This window comes from Staurois parvus, unplaced genomic scaffold, assembly GCF_062004578.1.
Source record: "Staurois parvus isolate SC_StPar_1 unplaced genomic scaffold, SC_StPar_1.0 ptg000374l, whole genome shotgun sequence".
Taxonomy (NCBI): Eukaryota; Metazoa; Chordata; class Amphibia; order Anura; family Ranidae; genus Staurois; species Staurois parvus.
In genome coordinates, this window is record NW_028318170.1 from 427998 (window position 1) to 441031 (window position 13034).

Genomic DNA, 13034 nt, shown 5'->3' on the forward strand with positions numbered 1-13034 from the left:
CCCACTGTCTACCTGACCCACCCATTAGATGTGGCCACATCTGGATGTCTGAAGTCATGTGGGAAGACAACACTGTCTTGGGTTAATGGTGATAAATGTGTTTTTTATTTCTGTGGTTTTATATTTGAAAAAAGTAATTTTTACACAAAAAAACTTTTTCCTTGTGGTGCGGACTCTCCTGTCCACCCATTGTTTCTTTATATGTTATGGAGAGCGCCCCCCACTGTCCGCACCGCACTGTCACCGTGTGTTTTGTGTCTTCTACTTGTGTAGGAGGAATCTTCATGTCATGAACAGGAATTTCCCAGCGTGCTGGTCTCACCAGTGGCAGCAGTTTTGGTGTGAAGATCTAAAAATCCAATTTTTATTTTGTAGTAATGAATACATTGAGGAGTAACAATACAATATAAAATGGAGGAATGGGAGGAAGGACAGATCCACATTTAGATCATTCCAGAATAACAGCCAGTAGATATCAGTCAGTAGAACCACAAACCATCTAAATGTGAAGAAAAGGAAAATGATGAATAATCAGTGCCATGAACAGGAGAATCTGATATAATTCCATTCAGGACATTCTCTTTATATCGTGTATTACCTGCAAAGGAGAGGAGGACTTCCCACAGACCATTTTCTATTCTTCTGTGCATAGATACAACCCATCCTCTTTCCCAGCTATGAAGAATAAAATGAGAGTGTTAGAGGAGGAAATGTTGCTGTGATGATGGAAAAGGGGGAGCTGGTGCTGAGCTCTGGAAGAAATGATGGACATTTTTATACACACTAATGGGAAGTATTCTTCTGTCTTCCTGGAAATGTGTGCGATGTGTAATGTACAAATCTGCAGCCGTACAATGTACATCAGTGGTCTCCTATGCTGGGAGGAGATCTGACGTAGATTGGATGTAGATGGTGGGATGTGGGATCTCATCTCTTCATAACTGACCCTAGTATGCAAATACACCAAACCCTCCCCTCTGGCCTCACACTTTAGGGGTTTGATAAGTGTCCCCCATTTATAGGGCCCCACCACCTTCTAAACCACCCACCTAATACTGAGGGGCCCTCACCATGGCAGGGGCCCACACACTCAGGGCCGTCCAACCATTGGGATATCAGACTGTACGCCTGGTGTGCTGGGCTGTCATGTGTACAGGCTGAGAACACATCTGATTGGCCCAGTTATACTGACACATTGGATAGACAGAGGGGATGGGGGGATTTTTATATTTTAATATATTTATTAAGAATTTTTTGAAACATTATACAGAAAGACAGGAGATGTAAACCACCAACATGATGAGTTGCAAAACATAAACAATAAGACAATAATGTCAAGTAAGTAGCAACATAACAACATAATTGACCAATAGAGTGTAATGAGGAATACACTGGTAGCATAAACAAAGTTTGGTTGATTATGAGCAAATTGCTCCATAAACAAGGTGGTATGAATAATATCATTAAAATAATAGACACAATTATAGAGAATAAAAAAAATGAGGAAAGAACTGAAGAAAAAAGTGAATAAAACCCAGGAAAAAAAAAAAGAGAGAGAGGCCCCCATTACCGCCATTACCGAATAAAGGAAGTTAAATAAAAGGATCCAAAACCTAGTCACAACAGGGCATTTCCACCATATGTGGAGCATAGTACCCTCTTGTCCGCAGTGTCGAAAACAGCTGGGTGACACAGAAGGGTACATTTTACAAGACGTGTAGTGACAAAATACCACCGAAGAAGCGTTTTGTAGTTAGATTCAATGAGTGTAGTGTTAATCGAGATTTTAGATAGAGCATCAGCCGTATTCCGCCAAGTGTCCAGCTCCAGAGAAATATCTAAATCCCTTTCCCAATGTACCATATAAGAGAGCTTAATATTTAGATCAATAACAAGCATATATATTAGACAGATGACCTTTCACCATCCCCGTAGCCCTACAGGAGACCTTGAGAGGGGTGAGCGTATAAGGCTCCATTAGTAATTTAAGTTTTCTAGTGACAAAATACATAATTTGATGATAACAAAACATTTCTTTGTCTGAAATGTCTGAAAATATTGGAGAGAATATGGACGAAGTCCATCCAAATAGTACCCGATACACAAAAAGCCCTTATTGATGCACCAGTGAAACACAGATGGTGTTAAACCAGGCGTGAATTCAGGATTACACAAAACTGGGGTCAGAGGGGTATGTAGGAAAAGTAAAGGCTTGCGGGCCCGCCATCTATCCCAGATTGCTAAAGAATATGATAACATAGGGCAAAGGATGGGAGGACGCAACTGATTGGGAAGCCACATAAGGGAGCCAACAGCATATGGATGGAAAGATAGGGCCTCAATGCCAACCCATTGAGGCACATAGCCCCTAGCAGTAGTGCATGAGAGCTGTATTATCTGAGCCACATGGAAATAAGTCATAAGATTAGGAATTCCCAAACCGCCATGCTTTTTCTGAGAAAATGAAGTTGAATTATGGACCTGAGGACGTTTACCTCCCCATATAAATCTAGAGACAGTAGATTGTAAGAGTAAGATTTCCCGTCTGGGGGCCGCAATCGGCAAAGTCCGAAAATAATATAGCAGTCTTGGCAGAAAAGTCATTTTAACAGAATTGATTCTACCAAATCAGGATAAAGGGAGACCTGCCCAATTATGTAAATTGGTCCTGAGTTGTTTAAAAAGAGGGAGGAAGTTAGCATGATATATCGCTGAAATAGAGCTTGTGCAATGGATCCCCAAATAGGGAAGAGAGCGGGGGGCCCATTGAAAATCATAATTGTCCCAAGATACTGAACTTCCGAAGTGGGCAAAGAAATATTTAAAGCAATAGTTTTAGAGGAATTCGGAGTAAGACCCGAGGCCATAGCAAATCGGTGAAGTAAATGGAGGAGACTAGGTAAAGACACTCGAGGAGCAGACACATACAGTTGTGTTCAAAATAATAGCAGTATGTTGAAAAAAGTGAATAAAGCTGAAAATCCTTCTAATAGCTTTTATTTCCATCCACACAAATGCATTGGGAACACGACACATTCTATTCCAAATCACAACATGAAGAAAAATATATAAAATTTGTGTTCTTCCTCTAAAATAATTGAAGAAAAGTGAATATTAGACGGTTCAAAAAATAGCAGTGTTTGTATTCTTCTTTACAAACCCAAACATTCACTATATAAACTGAGAAATGTTTGAAGATTTTGCTTTCCTTTGAATGACTTCATGAATATTTGGTTGTAGTCGCACTGTTTCTGAGAACTGCTGTACATCTGTGTTGCATGGAGTCACCCAACTTCTGGCCCCTGTGATCAGGTATTCCAGCCCAGGATGATTGGACCACATTCCACAGTTCTTCTCTATTTCTTGGTTTTGCCTCAGAAACTGCATTTTTGATGTCACCCCACAAGTTTTCTATTGGATGAAGATCCGGGGATTGGGCTGGCCACTCCATAACGTCCATCTTGTTGGTCTGGAACCAAGATGTTGCCCGTTTACTGGTGTGTTTGGGGTTGTTGTCTTGTTGGAACACCCATTTCAAGGGCATTTCCTCTTCAGCATAAGGCAGCATGACCTCTTCAAGTATTCTGATGGATTCAAACTGATCCATGATCCCTGGTATGCGATAAATAGGCCCAACACCGTAGTATGAGAAACATCCCCATATCATGATGCTTGCACCACCATGCTTCACGGTCTTCACAGTGTACTGTGGCTTGAATTCAGTGTTTGGGGGTCGTCTTAAAAACTGTCTCCGCCCACTAGACCCAAAAAGAACAATCTTACTTTCATCAGTCCACAAAATGTGGCGCCATTTCTCTTTAGGCCGGTCAATGTGCTCTTTGGCAGATTGTAACCTCTACAGCACTTCTTTTTCCCAACAGTGGGACTTTGCGGGGACTTCTTGCAGATAGCTTGGCTTCACATCGGCGTCTTCTAATTGTAACAGTCCTCACAGGGAACGTCACACCTTCTTTCATCTTCCTGGAGCTGATTGTTGGCTGAGTCTGCGCCATTTTGGCTATTTTTCTATCCATTCAAATGGTAGTTTTTCACTTTCTTCCACATCTTTCAGGTTTTGGTTGCCATTTTAAAGCATTTGCCATCATTTTAGCTGAGCAGCCGATCATTTTCTGCACTTCTCTTTATGTTTTCCCCTCTCCAATCAACTTTTTAATCAAGGTACGCTGTTCTTCTGAACAATGTCTGGAACGACCCATTTGCCTCAAAATTTCAGAGAGAAATGCACTGTAACCAGCATGTGCAACATTTGCTGCCTTCCTTCCTTAAATAAGGGCAATAATTGCCTCTTGTTTTTCAAAGAATAAATGACCTCACTAATAGAGCTCCACACTGCTATTATTTTGAACACGCCCCTTTCAATGAGTGATTCAATGACACAGAATCAGCAGCATGCATGTCATGACTGTTGGGTCTGTTGGATTTCTATTTCTCTACTACACCTGCTAGTAAATTATTTGCCATGTAGAAATATCATTTCCACCAAAAACAGAGATTGATCAGATTAGTGATGTCTGACTGCTATTATTTTGAACACGCCCCTTTCAATGAGTGATTCAATGACACAGAATCAGCAGCATGCATGTCGTGACTGTTGGGTCTGTTGGATTTCTATTACTCTACTACACCTGATAGTAAATTATTTGCCATGTAGAAATATAATTTCTACAAAAAACAGTGATTGATCAGATTAATGATGTCTGACTGCTATTATTTTGAACACAACTGTACATAAGGACATCATCAGCAAATAAGGCACATTTATGATCTTGTTGGCCATAGAGATAGCTGTGTCAGAACAGATAGCAATAGCAAGTGGTTCCATTGCTAATGCAAAAAGTAAAGGGAAAATGTCACGTCTATGGTAGTGAGCTCTATCAAACCACAGCTTGGGGTTCCCCAGGGCATGGAATCTAAGCACAAGCCTGCTTGTTCACCAGGGCCCCTGATGGTGGGGATGGATTTGCAGCAGGCTGGGACCAGGTTGCAGTCCCCAGGTACACCCAGCTGAGGTGAAGGAGACCGCTAGTGGGAGCAGGGGGCAAGGGAGTAGACACAGGGAATCCAATGGGCAAGCCAAGATCAGGACAGGTGGAAAACTAGCAAGGTCAGGAACAAATCTGGAGTCGGTACACAGATAGGCAACACAGGATATACAGCGGAAACACACAGGAGCTCCAACAACACGAAGTTGCTCAGGCAATGTGGCCTAGTCTGAGAACATCTTAAATAGACAGGCAGACAAGGAGGTGGGACAGGAAGTGATGAAAGGGAAGGACATAAAACCCCGTGAATAGCAGACAACACCCACAGGTGAGCACAGACAACACACATGTGAAGGAATCAAGAGCAGCAAGGAGGTAAGAGTAAACACACAAGAGACTGCAAGCTAACTTGTGACAGTACCCCCGTCTTATGAGGTCTCTCCATTTTTTTAGGGCCAGGCTAAAGGGGAAACCTCTGATGAAACAATTCCACCAGACAGGGTGCAGAAACATCAGTAGAAGGAATTCAACACCTTTCCTTAGGACCATATCCCTTCCAATCAATTAGATACAAGAACTTCCCTCTGATGAATTTGGAATCCAAGATTTGCTTGACTTCATACTGATCCGAGGTACTCGCTATTGGGGAAGAATGATGATGAGGACAGGAAAATCTGTTGATGATATACAGTCACAGAAGAGAAACATGGAAAACATTAGGGATTCTCAGATGTGAAGGGAGGCGGAATTTGAAAACAACAGGATTGACCTGGCGAAGGATGATAAGGGGACCAATGAACCGAGGAGCAAATTTCATAGAGGGTACTTGTAGATGGATACTCTTGGTAGAGAGCCAAACCTTGTCACCCGGGAAATATTTGGGACTCACCCGGTAATGACAATCTGCAGCTACTTTGTACTTAGAAGTTGACAGATGTAAGTTCTTGGAAACATTTGCCTCGGAAGGAGTAAGAATAGGAGAACATACGACAGGAAGCTGGGATGGAGCAGACACCAATAACCGGGATGAAGGGTCTGGTGAGGAGGCTGCCAGGGAGGGCACAGGGGTGGGCGTGAAGGTTTTGATTTGTACAGTGGGCAAGACAGGCTGTGCGGAACAGGAACCTGGGGTAATACAAGGAACAGAGGGCAATGTAGGATGTATGGGCACAGGACAGGAGAAAGAAGGCACAGAAGGTTGTAGGGGGGCCTCAGCATTCAGGGCACATGAATCTGGGAACACAGATGGTACAGAGGTCACAAATGTTGGGACCTCCACCCATCCTAAAGGTCGCGATATAGGAGCTCTGAGCTGCAACATATGTAAAGAGACCAAAGATATGGGCAGCAAAGAGGGTAAGGAACTAGAGGTGGACAACACTGGAAGGGGGCCCGTAATAGGAGTAGGCAGGAGAGCAGCCTTACTACAAGATACATCTTGTAAGGTCTGGCAAATGTTGAGAGAGCATTGGAGAGGTGGTGGCCACTGCCACGGGTACAGTGCGAGGTGGGCGGACAGAACAAGACCTAATTAGATGACCTTCAACCCCACAGTAAAGGCATAGACCAAATCTTAGGTGACGCAATCACTCTTGTGGAGTAAGGTGTGTTTGGGCTAACTGCATGGGCTCTTTAGTTGCATGGGCTCTTCAGTACGGTTGCAGAGGTAAGTTGATGAGGGACTTTCTGGAAAACAGGAGCAAGAGAGCCCACTGGAGGGCGACGTGGTTGAGCCCTTTCCAGATCTTGCTCCTGGAAGCAAATATTGATCTGGATGCTAAGAGCAATCATGTCATCCAGGGAGGAGGGTATGGTTCTTCCAGCTAGTTCGTCCTTAATACGGTCTGCTAGACCCTGCCAAAAGGTTGCAGAGAGGGCCTCATTATTCCATTCCAGTTCCTTCACACATGTGAAGGAACCAAGAGCAGCATGGAGGTAGGAGTAAACACACAAGAGGCTGCAAGCTAACTTGTGACAGAAAAGGGGGCATCCCTGTCTAGTAACTCTCCCAGTAGACAGAGGAGCCAATTCAGAGACCTGGGCTGAAGGATTACAATATAAAGCCCGCAATAAAGTAAAAAAGGAGGAGCAGAACCCAAATGCACCTAACATCTGAAATAAATAGTCCCAAGACAGGGTGTTGAAAGCTTTATGAAGATCTAAAGACAACAGCAGAACTTCCTTGTTGAAGGTGTCAGGCAGTGTGCAAGGCAAGACCAATCACTCTGCCAGACCAGCAGTGGGGGGCTTCCTGCATCTCATCACAGGACAGTGTATATGTCCACCTGAAAAAGAACAAAAAGTCCCAGCCGGACGCAATCTATGGACTTCCGGCTGCAGTCCCCAGAGGTGAAGAGATGGAGCCCCCCTCAGCCCAGTTGGGAGAAGGATTGCTTGGGACTCTGGTGGGGAACAGTATATGATATACACCGACTATACATAGTGACATCCTACATGAAGCATGAAGTTGTCGGCCGGGCCACCCTGCTAGGTGACAGGAGGTGGTACCCTCTTGTCAGTGGCCCTGGGTGTTATTATTTGGCAGGAATATGTTAAACACAAATGTCAATGGTATTATTATTAGTATTGCAGGAAGTGAATACTTACTTCAGTCATTCAGGTTTTATATTGCTGGATTCCATTCCCACATACATAGATATGTTTTTGGATTCGTTGGATATAACGATACATATTGGTATATTGTGGATATTATGTGCTTAACATTAGAAAGAATTTGTTTGAGTTCATTGTATTGTATTGTATTGTTAGGTACAAAAGATGTGAGATAATAAGACATCTCAGGAAAATCACCTCATTTTTTGTAGGATTTATAGGTCAAGTTTTTTTCTCCAGAATCACGTAAAGTAATATATTACTTGCAGTGACATGGGTACCAGCCTGTCTGAAACCAGACTGTCAGAAAAGCAGTTCTCTCATAATTTAGGGATATCCTTACTAGCCAAGGTTAAAGGTCAACCCATAACATGTCAAAGAAACCCAAATCATTCCCAATCCTATACTGCCCCCTTCAGGTCACTGAAATCAATCAGTAAAGAAAATGACACCTAGTCTGACATCACTTGTAGGTGAAGATAATTTTTGCCTGCCTAGGTTTTTGGGGGGATAAAAGTAAGAGATGGAGTGAGATGGGGGACACTTCACCAAAAAGACATCACAAGACAGGAGACAAGGGACAACAGACGAACACAGACACCCCCTGAAGTGAGCGGACTGAAATCGGACATCACTGACACCATAGAGTCCATATTGGTAACTAGAACTTTCATTCTCCTCAGATAACTTGTACTCACCTTATATCTCCAGATAAGTTGTTTAGTCCAATAACAATTATGATTAGCACAGGAGTTGATGTGAAGGAATTTTAACTTCAGTATAATTTATTTTCATTTCAATCCGCTGGAGAAATTCTATTTTAAATATCTCTGAAGCTGATTTTCCTTCTAGTCAATGGTTTAGCCGGATATATATATATATATATATGACAAAGAAGACAACTTAGTGTAACAACTGATCCTGACCTCACATAGATTCTAAGCTGATTGGATTGGCCTATGTATGGTATTCCTAATCAAGTCATGCCAAGGTACTCATTGAGCTTTGAATATCTGGTTGTAGAGAGATCACGGGGACGATTGGCATAGCCATTGTCACATGTTGCTGAGTTATTGATCATTCCCTACGCTGCATTTCCAGACACTTGGTTCTAATCCTTCAATATTTGGAAGTCATTGCTGGTTTGAATTTCTAACCATTATATTGGATTAGATCATCGTACTGTTACTCTGGATTATTATTTATCATCACCTATTATATTTCATTATCATTTTGCACTGTTTTTTATTATTAATAAATATATATTTTTGCACACTGTTGCTTTTTATTTCATTTTCAAATTAGTACAAATAAAGAACTCGGATATCAGTTGATTTATGAAAATAAGTAGGGAATTTCCTTCATTCCAGATCCCGCCTGTTTTCAGAAATGTATACGAATTAATATCTCAGACCTTAAGTTCTACAGAAATTGTAGAGACTGTTAGTCACCCCGTCCTTCCTTTTCCATCACAGTGCAGCCCGGGTGTCAGGATACCTCCCAACAACGTCCCCCTTCCATCATCTCATCACCATCCAATGTGGTCTACATTTTACTATTCACATTCTAAGCCTTAGTGGAGTGTATTTGCTAAAGCTGGATCCCTCAGAATCTCGTGCACTTCTGCGAGGGAACTAATCAGCTTACCGCTTTTATTGCTAAAGCTTCATTGAAAAAGCTGAGGTGAGAAGCTGATTGGCTGCCATGCACAGCTGCATCAGATTCTGAGGGAATCAGCCTTAGTAAATCCCTCCAGTATGTGTGTTCCCCCCAATAGAACAGATCTTACTGTCCATCCACAGTGAAGCCGGCATTCCGGAGGACCTCAAAACAACGATCCACTTCTGAGTCCGACATCTCCTCCTTATCCAATGTCACCTCCAGTCTGGTCAGAGTTCGGTTTGTGGAGATCACGGAGCAAAGATCATCACAGCACGAGAATGTCACTTTACACCCTAATAATCTGGTGGGAGAAGCAGGAAAGAGAGGTGAGATGTTCTCCAATGATGGGCAGAAGTAGACACATTCCAATGAATAATCAGTGGGCGGGGTCTTAGAAGATGAAATGTTGACCCATTTGGATGGATGATTTCATGGAATATTGGTTGGACCTCCCCTGTGAGATGGAGGGGAGTTGTCACCCACCTGAGAAGTCTTAGTGTGGATGGACACATTGCAGCGTACGTGGTGATGCACACATTGGAGGGGGAATGGCTCCATATAGATTCCCTTTCACACTAAACTGTGGCACATACAGTGAAGGAAATAAGTATTTGATCCCCTGCTGATTTTGAATGTTTGCCCACTCACAAAGAAATGATCAGTCTAAAAATGGAATGGTATGTGTATGGTAACATTGAGAGACAGAACAGCAACAAAAATTTCAAAATAAATGCATGTCTAACAAATGATGACTGATTTGCATGTTCATGAGGGAAATAAGTATTTGCTCCCCAATCATTCAGCAGGATTTCTGGCAACCAGGTGTCTTTCATACAGGTAACAAACTGAGATTAGAAACAGTCTCTTGATGGGGGGAGGAGCCTGAGTATGGCGCTGAACAGGAGATCGCTGTAAGATCTCCCAAACTCCAGCGTCCTGCCTCAGGCCTTTATGGCTAAGAAAAGATAGCCAGGAAGGAGGAGGGTGACTTACATGCTGCCATATCCTGGGGTGAGCTCCGATACCCGGCCTAACAACAGCGTACCCTCGGTGTGCTTGGAGATGTATGGGAGCATGTTGGAGAGAACCTGAGCCAAGGGATGAGGAGTTCTGGAGAACTGAGGCGCAGAGGATGCCGGCTGATCATGTGACCTGCTGCAAGGGAATCCAAGGAGAGAGACACCGGCCAGCATGCCGCACAGGAGAAGACATGCAGCACTGAGCTCCCCTCTCTCCCCTGTCTCTCTTTCTCCCATGTCTCCTTCACCTCCTTAGCTTGATCTCACCGTGGGAGCTGGAGTATATGAAAAATAAATGGTGGGAACTCTGGCCAGCACTGCTCTGATACAGGCGCACAGGCTCAGCTCCCAGTGCTAGCAGATAAAAAGCAGTTTCCTATGTGGCATAGACTGACAGTACAAAAGTATAGCTGCAGAAGTGATATATTCTGAATTGGAGGGACCCTCTTTTGCAACCCCTTTGCCGATGAGACAGCCAGACGCCACACCCCCAGAAGCGAAGAAGTGAGAGCTAAAAGGGTGAGTGAGAGTGGCAGAAGAGAATGGACTGTACTATATGTTAAGTGTTAAATTGAAGAATGAAGTAAATATGGATGATTAAGGAAGCAGGCGCTGCACTCAGGGGACATTACGAAGATTAAAGGGGGTCTCAAATTTAAACGTATTTAAACGTATTTCATTATATTTAAATAGAGGATAGGAAAAAAGGAAAAATAAAAGAGAGAACGCTAGCTCCTGTAGGGGTTCAATGAGGGAGATCGAAGGAAAGAAAAAGGGGAAGATTTAATAGGAAGAGTGGATTATTGATCCCGCCAGATATTAGATACTGGAATTATATTATGAAGAACAAAGAAACAAAAGAAGGTGGGTCAAAGGCCCTCATATCAAGCTCAATTAAGAAATATATCCCCAGGCAGGATAAACGGACTCCCGAGAGGCAAAGTGGGATGGAGAACAACAGTGGTGAGAGACCCAGAATATCCCTGGGAATGTCTATTATTAACCAAAACCTAGAAGAAGCAGATATTGAGAAAATAAATGTTCTGCAGAATTTGGAAGATCAAGACTCACATTTGCCGACTAAATCAGAAATAGCAGAAATGTTTAAAGGTTTGGAAACATCTATAAAAAAAAGAGATGGTAAAGTTACATAAAGAACTGGGGCAGGTTCTTTCTAGAGTGGAAGAGATGGAAGAAAAAACAAACACACTCAAGAGATACAGACCTTAGAAAACAAAATGATGGAAATGAAAAAAGAACAAAGAAATCTGTTATATAAATTGGAAGACCAAGAAAATAAGAATAGAAGATGCAATTTAAGGATACGGGGCTAACCAAGGATCTCCCAAGGAGAAGACCTAAGGGAAACGATAGAGAAAATGTTTGACACTATATAATGGACAGATCTGCAGCAGAACCCTATAAAATTGATGGGGTGTACAGAATCAGAAGATTACTTCAAGGAGGGGGAAAAGGCAGATTGAGAGATGTCATTGCTCAATTCCATTACTATCGGAATAAAGAGGAGATCTGTTAAAGGACAAAAGGAAGAGCTGTTATAACGTACAGAGAAACAAATGTACAGATCTTTGCTGATCTTGCTGCAGAGACACTCTCAAGAAAGAACATTTTGAAACCATTGGTAGAACAAATGAAGAAGCAGAGCGTTTGATATAGCTGGGGGTTCCCAGCATGTATAATCAGGAGGAAGAATGGAAGATCTGCAAGATTAAAGTTTCCTGAAGAACTGAGAGACTTCTGTGAGAGACTTGAGTTGCAAAATATAGATATTCCTGGGTGGGGAGTGGGGGAGGAGGAGATATGGATTGGTGAGAATGAGAGGTGGCAGGTAGCATAGGAAGGAGGTGGAGGGGGAGTGAGGTGGGGAGGGGGTGTGTGGAGGAGGAGAGGGGGAAGTGGTAGTGGGGTATTGTTTTTTTTTTCCCTTTCTCCCCTCTTTTTCCCCCTGCCCCTTCCCTCTCCTCCTCCCCGCCCCCCTTTTCCTTCCTTTTTTTTCTTCTTTCTCTTCTGGTCTTGGAAGGACGTTGGGGGAGGGTAAATGGGATGAGGTGTTCATGTTCAGAGCTACAGCCTAAAGTGGAATCAAGAGTGACATTAGGACCACAAATGATTCATAGGCAAATTATTGGCCTAAAAAGGGAGGGGATGGGAGGGGAGGATGGTAAGTGGGGATGGAAGGGTGGGTGGGGAGGGAGAAGGATACGGGGAGGGGTAGTTGCAGGGGCGGACTGACCATTTGGAAACTTGGGCACCGCCCGAGGGCCCGGGGTCAGTAGGGGGCCCCATAAGATGCCCCTGGTACCTTTTTCATAGGCTTTTTTGAGTTTGGGCAAGGACACATCCCCTATTTCCCAGGGGCCCCATGAGTTGTCAGTCCACCCCTGGGTAGTTGATAGCCTTAGATTATGCGGGATAGTGGGAGGTACACTAGTCTGGATCCACAGATGGATGTGACCTCTCAGGTGCATAGAGAAGGTAGTAGGTTTTTGAAAAATCTGAAAAAAATGTTATATCAATGTCAACTGGCAGATATACGGAGAATCAAGCATGTGAAGGATAGAGATTATACATTTTACTCTCATGCACACGAGATGTACTCAAGACTGGATTACATACTGTTGGACCATCGACTTATCGAGTCTTTGGTTAAAGTAAACATAGAAACTATGTCGATTTCTGACCATGCTCCTGTCACAATGCAATTACTATGGGGAAA

At 43.1% G+C, this 13034-nt stretch overlaps 1 protein-coding gene across 1 annotated transcript in view; it reads right to left on the minus strand.

Moving 5' to 3' along the window:
- Positions 1 to 334: 334 nt before the first annotated feature.
- Positions 335 to 13034, minus strand: part of LOC149456141 (NACHT, LRR and PYD domains-containing protein 12-like) — a 133021-nt gene continuing 120321 nt past the window's right edge. Inside the window, 3 exon segments of the mRNA XM_089685378.1 lie at positions 335 to 499; positions 599 to 675; positions 9406 to 9579. Of these exon segments, the coding sequence (XP_089541504.1) occupies positions 480 to 499; positions 599 to 675; positions 9406 to 9579 (271 nt within the window). The 3' untranslated portion in view covers positions 335 to 479.